Source organism: Abramis brama (genome assembly GCF_963993115.1).
Source record: "Abramis brama genome assembly, chromosome: 5".
NCBI lineage: Eukaryota > Metazoa > Chordata > Actinopteri > Cypriniformes > Leuciscidae > Abramis > Abramis brama.
Genome location: NC_139967.1, coordinates 14,536,090 through 14,543,308, shown reverse-complemented (window position 1 = coordinate 14,543,308; position 7,219 = coordinate 14,536,090). Strand labels below are relative to the sequence as shown.

General features: G+C 33.3%; 1 protein-coding gene across 1 annotated transcript; it reads left to right on the top strand.

The window, feature by feature from the left end:
• The first annotated feature begins 124 nt into the window (after nt 1-124).
• eif1axa (eukaryotic translation initiation factor 1A X-linked a) lies at nt 125-6,472 on the top strand. The gene is made up of 7 exons (XM_084114669.1): nt 125-275; nt 2,072-2,155; nt 3,847-3,950; nt 4,317-4,367; nt 4,454-4,535; nt 4,769-4,860; nt 5,953-6,472. The coding sequence occupies exons 1-7, from the start codon at nt 260-262 to the stop codon at nt 5,956-5,958; spliced, it is 435 nt and encodes a 144-aa protein (XP_083970795.1). The 5' UTR covers nt 125-259; the 3' UTR covers nt 5,959-6,472.
• The last annotated feature ends 747 nt before the right edge of the window (nt 6,473-7,219 follow it).

Below are 7,219 nucleotides of genomic sequence, written 5' to 3'. Positions count from 1 at the left end.
TCAACAGCATTGAAACTTTGAAAATATATTGTCCTCAATTAACACGATTGTTTACGCATTGTATTCCTAGCACAATAAAATGATCTCTTTGATTTTATAAATAAAGTTTTGTTGGAAAGTCATGCTTTGCGCAGTCGTAGATGGCTTTGAGCGGAAGTCTTCAGAAAGACAGAAGGAGATTTTTTGACGTCCTCGAAATTTAACATTTATTTATTCAGCGACATCATTGAACAAAGACCGAAGTCTTTGTAATCCGAACATGCCAAAGAATAAAGGTAAGGGAAACAGAACACCCTTAATTGTGACAGACAGCTGTTAATGGAACTGAATTTAGCCTAGCTCTCGAGCTAACCACCCGGCCTTTGCGAGCAACGTGACCATAGAGCCTCACATGCGCTAAGCTAGTTGCTGCTTGTCTAATGGTAGTAGCTGGTTGAGCGCTAGTATTAAGATACTGACACACACGACAGTTTGTCTTTGTCTTTAACCAGACAGTTTGTCTCTTTCGAAAGATTTGTTCAGTTACCCTTTCTGCGAGTTGCGTCATTACGCCGGTGTTGTGCCGAGTTCTGATCCCTGCTAGGTTATTATTACCCCCTGATTCCCCAGGTTTAGGATTAGGTGTGGTGGTTAGGATTAGGCAACCAGCTAGCGGCCTCAACGAGGGTGTAATAATTTGTCAGGGAGTTAAAATTCGGTGTGTCTTTTGTGTGTATTGCCTTGTGTAATGACTGAATAATTGAGTCATTAACTTGACTGATTCGTTGAAAATAAGTCGACCCAAACAAGCCGTTTTATCCTGCGAAACAAGTCGTTTTTTATGCTGCGTAACAAGTGAATTTACCTTGTAAAGCCTGACGTATGCCAGATATATATATATATCTCACTATATCATACTATATGGGCCATAAAAGCCTGATGTATCAAAAATAATACAAACCATAAAACACATACGGGAAACATTTTTAGATTTTTTAGCAAATATTTTGTCCAAAGGTTCAATTAACGGATCTATTTAAAAAAAAAAAAAATAATATATATATATATATATATATATATATATATATATATATATATATATATATAATTTTTTTTTTTTTTTTTTTCAAATAGATCCGTTAATTGAACCTTTGGACAAAATATTTGCTAAAAAATCTAAAAATGTTTCCCGTATGTGTTTTATGGTTTGTATTATTTTTTGATACATCAGGCTTTTATGGCCCATATAGTATGATATAGTGAGAATATGGAACTTTCACACTTGAGGAGTCCCATACCTAGCAAAAATATGCAATTGAGTGTAGTTGTTGTTATTTATATGGCCGAAAAGAATGAAGATGAAATTCTGACAGCTTGTAATGTAATACCAGACTAAGATAAAATGCATATACATATCAGTTGTCACTCTGTTTCCCAATAATATATCTTAGTAAGAGGATATTTAAATGTTCAGTTTTATGATCAAAGCTCTGTAGATTTATTGTTGGGGGCAAAAAAATAAATAATGCAATGCAATACAATGATAGCTGAGATCACTGTATTGCAATGATGTAAAATGTTTAATCAAGGGAAATCATAATCAAGAAAATATAATGTTTAAGCAAGTAAACACAAGTTGCTTCAGTCCAGTAAATGTTCATAACAATATAAAAGTTATTCATACGTTAAATCATTAATGTACCACGATCTGAAGGTGAACATTTTTATACTAATAGGCCTTTTACTTACTTTTATTTTTATTTTTATAAATGATCATTCAGAGGGCAGAAGGCATGTATCGTTCATGTATCAAAAATGCAGAATACAGTAGGCTTTATAATGTGAATATTCAGAGAGAAAATTAACCACAACAGTTACTGTGAGTACAACACATTGTGAATGTTAATATAATAATGGCAAGAACATGCACAGTATGCCATACATGAATGTAAATAACTGTACAGGTGTCTGTTGGTTTTGATTTTAATCAAACGTTTTAGATTTTGGAAAATGTGATAACCCGGATGAGAGAAGGAACTCTCTAATATCTGCTTTTTACAAACAATATAATTGAGATTCTTCTTTTCTTCAGGTAAAGGAGGTAAGAATCGGCGGCGTGGTAAGAACGAGAACGAGTCCGAGAAGAGAGAACTGGTTTTCAAGGAGGATGGCCAGGGTAAGTAAATATCAACATGGGGGATAGCGTTCAAATCCACTAATAGTTATGCCCTCTGTATATATGCAAATAAATTTTCACCGCATAATTTTGTGTTCCTTTACTTTTTTTTTTTTTTTTTACTTTAAGAGTTTGAGGTCAGTAAGACATACTTTTATGTATTTTTTTTTTTAAAGAAATTAACACTTTGATTTAGTAAGGATCAGTGGTTCTCAATTCCAGCCCTGTGACAGTCTGGCTACTGTATGTCTATCGTAAACCAGATACATTTGAAAAACTGCATTTTCATTTCAAACACTCGTCCACTCGCATTAGCATTTTCCAAAAGTTTCTTGTTCACGCTAAAACATCGGAAAACGCCTAAATCATCTTACTGCACATGTTTAAAACATAATAAAAGATCACTGAGATGATGACAGGGGACCAGACATAAAGTTCTCACACTATTATTATGGCACGATAATTCTTTTAGCAAGATATCCCACTATTCATGTGTGTTAGGGTTGCACTCAATCACCTTTCCATGTATGGTCTAAAATGCAATGGCCCTCATGTTTTGGTGGATTAGTGTTTATCAGTGGCCCTCCAGGACTGGATTTGATCAGTGTAGATGTAGTTTAATTTCGGTTTATAGATATCTCTCCTAACAAGCTTATGGTCTGAATCAGGTGTTAGATAAGAGACACACAACATCTGCATAGCAGTGGGGTGCCGGGACCAGAATTGAGAACCACTGCAAATCTTTTTACAGGGTTCGTACAAGGTGCTTGAAGTAGTTGAATTTGACTTTTTGAAATTCAAGTCCTGGAAAACCCTTAAAAACAGCCATATTTATGAAGAGGTTGTTGAAAAGTGTTTGAATTATTGAAATACAATATATATTAAATTAGTGTTTAATTTATTATAAGGTGATGTTCAAAGTTAAAATAATTTCCTTGTTTACAACCTTGTTTCTTTCCAGAATGAATCAGCGTTTTTTAATGAAGGTCTACTCTCACTCTTAAAGTCAGTCCCTTGCCACCACCTACTGGCTTAACTATGATAAATCTCTATTATCAACATACAGACTGTTTCTCAATGCGAAGTATGCCAACATTCTAATATAAAACATGACTTATGGAACAATAATAGGCATAATATATTTGTATGCTGCAACAATATACATTATTAAATAAGATGTATGTTACTTTATATCAGTAATTTGAGTTTAAAAAAAAATCCTTAAAAATGTATAAATATATTGTTTGATAAGAGCTGATTGTAGCCCTTGAAAACCAAAAAAAGTAGTGAATAGTCCTTACGTCCTGGAATTTCATTTTACAGAATCTGTACGAACAGTGTTTAAAAAAAATAAAAATAAAAAAAATATAGATTATAAATTTCTTCACCATTTTAAATAAATGCTGTTGTTTTAAACTCTATCCATCAATGAATCCTGAAAAAAAAAAAAAAAATGTATCACAGTTTTCAACATAGATAATAATAAGAAAAGGTGGACCATGTGACACTGAAGACTGGAGTAATGGCTGCTGAAAATTATATTTTAAAATATATTAAAATAGAAAATTTTAGTAATATTTCACAATATTACTGCTTTTGTATACTTTTTTTGCATCAATTCTTTCAAAAAAGACAAAACCAAAGCCAAGATGATCTTCTGTTATATAAAATCTCCCAATGTCTTGTGCTAGAATATGCCCAGGTGATAAAGATGCTGGGAAATGGGCGGCTAGAGGCCATGTGCTTTGATGGGGTCAAGCGGCTTTGCCACATCCGAGGAAAGCTCCGGAAAAAGGTATGATAATGTTAATGACGACAGTCTCTTCTTTGTATTGGATTGTATTGGCTTTTATTGTCCCGATGGGGAAATTTTGGTTCAGCATGTTTCAATTCACATGCTGTTCACACATAAAAAATGTACACAAATATAAAAATCAGATCTGTGGATTTTCTGTAGGCTTATGAATCTGAATGACTGTCTTTTTTCTGTGGCTGGATGTTATAGATGCTTTCATATAATTTAAGTTTAATTTTACCTCTTATTTCTGCATGCATAGAAGACGACTTAAAAAGGACACTGCTTACCCAACTTTTTTTTTATGGTGATCATTAGACTTTTTTTCTAGCCCAAGTATTAAACACATTGTCTTATCTCCTTTAGGTTTGGATCAATGCATCTGACATAATCCTTGTTGGTCTTAGAGATTACCAGGTAGGTGTTGTTCTTATTATTTAATAGACATTTTATTATATTATTATTTGTCTGTCATTTTTTTTATTTTTGCATGTTTTTCACAGGACAACAAAGCAGATGTAATTTTAAAGTACAATGCAGATGAGGCTCGCAGTCTTAAAGCCTACGGAGAACTTCCAGAACATGGTAAGTCTCAAACTGGAATTAATCATATTTTTTGTCTCTTTTTTTTTACTGTTTAGTAGTTTTAATGGAAATGTCATGGTACTAAAACAAATTACCCACCACGATTAAAAGTGCCAGATGATGTAGTATACACAAGTAAAGCTCACATAGCACAAGTTTTATATCCTCAAAGATGATAGTGTGTTCTTAAGTACAAGACTTTTGTCTGATCTCTTGTTGTGTCTTTCCTGCAGCTAAAATCAATGAAACGGACACATTTGGACCTGGAGATGATGATGAGATTCTGTTTGATGATATTGGTAATGACGATGAGGAAATTGATGACGTAAGTACACAATTCTTTTTTTTTTTTATCATGACAGGAGCAACAGTGTCCTATTTGTTATAAATATCAAAGTGCTGGAATCAGTTTCTGTTGCCTGTATTAGTGTATGTCAACTGTATACAACTTGGATACATTTCTGTTCAAAAGTTGGGTCAGCTTTTTTTTTGCTGAAAGAAACCAATACTTTTATTCAGAAAAGACACATTAATTTGAAGTAACAGTAGAAATATTTATAGTTCAAATAAAGATCAAATTGTAGTTCTGTTCTTCTGAACTTTCTAGAATCCAGATAAAAAATCCAAATTTTCTACAAAAATATTTAGCAGTTTTCATCATTGATAACAATAATACATGTTTCTTGAGCACCAAATCAGCATATTAGAATGATTTCTGTAGAATCATGTGACACTGAAGACTGGAGTAATGATGCTGAAAATTCAGCTTTGCCACCAAAGGAGTTAAATGCACTTTAAATATATTAAAATATAAAAGTTATTTTAAATTGAAGTAATATTTCACAGTTTTACTGTTTTAATGTATTTTTAATCAAATAAATGTAGCCTTTGTGAGCAAACGAGACATTTTTCAGAAACCTTAAATCTTTAGGTTGTTTTAACCCAAAATGTTTTAACAGTAGTATAGAAGCATATTACAAGCATATTATGTTCTGTCATTGATCTATTAAAGGGTTAGTTCACCCAAAAATGAAAATTCTGTCATTAATTACTCCACCTCATGTCGTTCCAAACCTGTAAGACCTTCGTTCATCTTCGGAACACAAATGAAGATATTTTTGATATTTGTTTTCTTCATTTGTGTTCCGAAGATGAACGAAGGTCTTACAGGTTTGGAACGACATGAGGGTAATTAATTAATTAATGACAGAATTTTTATATTTGGGTGAACTAAACCTTTAAATACAAACAGTAACTAAGTAAACAGAATGTAAACTGTTTAGTGCTGTAGTGGATCCCTTTAGGCTGTTTATCTGCATAAAACAGCCTAAATCACATCTTTTAAGGTTAGAACATCATACTGAAGTGTTTGGGGAAACCTATACCTTAATGTGTTTGTTTCTGCCCTCTTACACAGATCTGAGTCACGACTGCTGGTGGGCTGTATTGTTTACACTGAGAAGAGAAAACGCTTCCTTGTTGGGGAAAAATTGCAACTTGGGCGTAATTGATGCCCTATATCCTACTGCAACCTCCCTCAGAGAAACACTCGGAGGCTTATTGCTTAACTCTATCTGTTTCTCTCTCTTTAACACCTAATCTGACTACCAGTCTTCTCCGAGCATTCTGACGGTCACATAACTCTCTTTCATTCACATTTAATGACAACAACAAAACTTAGACTGCATATTTTTGTTATGGTTTTAAAGTATTTATATTGTATTCCACTGTATGTGGTGGAATTTAAAATGCAAGGAAATCCAGAATCTACAATAAAAAGTCGAGCCTTTTATCTGTTTGGACTGAACTTTATTTCTTATATTGTATATTTGCTTTGTTTTTTTCTGTATTTTTATTTTCTCCATATGCACTGTCTCTTCCCCATGGCATTTGCATGCATTTCTGCTGTGCCTAAAAAATAAAAATATATATTTTAATTTTTTTGGTGTTGTTTTTCCACTGTCAGTTTGTATGCAGTAGAAGCAGCATTAACATAATTTGACCACTATTTGGCATTAAATGCGGAAACTATCATGATACTGAATTGAATACAAACCCTTTAGCCATAAACTTAGATAACACCTAGACATTTAGCCTTAGTCCCGATAAATATTAGAGGTTTTCAAATTCGGTGTAAAAATGTAGTTTTTGCACACATCAGTTTGTTCACACAATTGTAAGGATGTTTGGAGACGATCTTTTCAAGTGTTGTGCTCTCTCTCTGCACATCGCTTTGTATGAGAAGTCATACTGACCCATTTCATATTTGGACTCGTTAGTGGCAGTCCTGCTGCCCCTCTGGCTGTTTCGGACTGCCACGTTTAATCCATATCACATGGACCGTCTCCACAGAACAAACGTTTGTTCACTAGCTACCCTAGGAGACCTAGTAATAACCTCAAACTTCCCTTATACCTGTGATGCAGCGTTATGTCACTGATGTTTCTTTTACCCAGTTTTGGACAATTTTCGAAGTGTAAATTAAGCTTTTCACGCTTAAAATGGTTAATCCTGGAAGATTGTTTCGTGTTAAACTGTTCATACTTCACAGTGGATTAGTAATCATCCTGGGGTTTATTTACGTTTATTTCCAACAAAATATACATGTAACATTTCAAAAGATACAAATGTTTAATATATAATGCTGCTATAAAATATAATAAAATGTCTAATTCCATAGCATC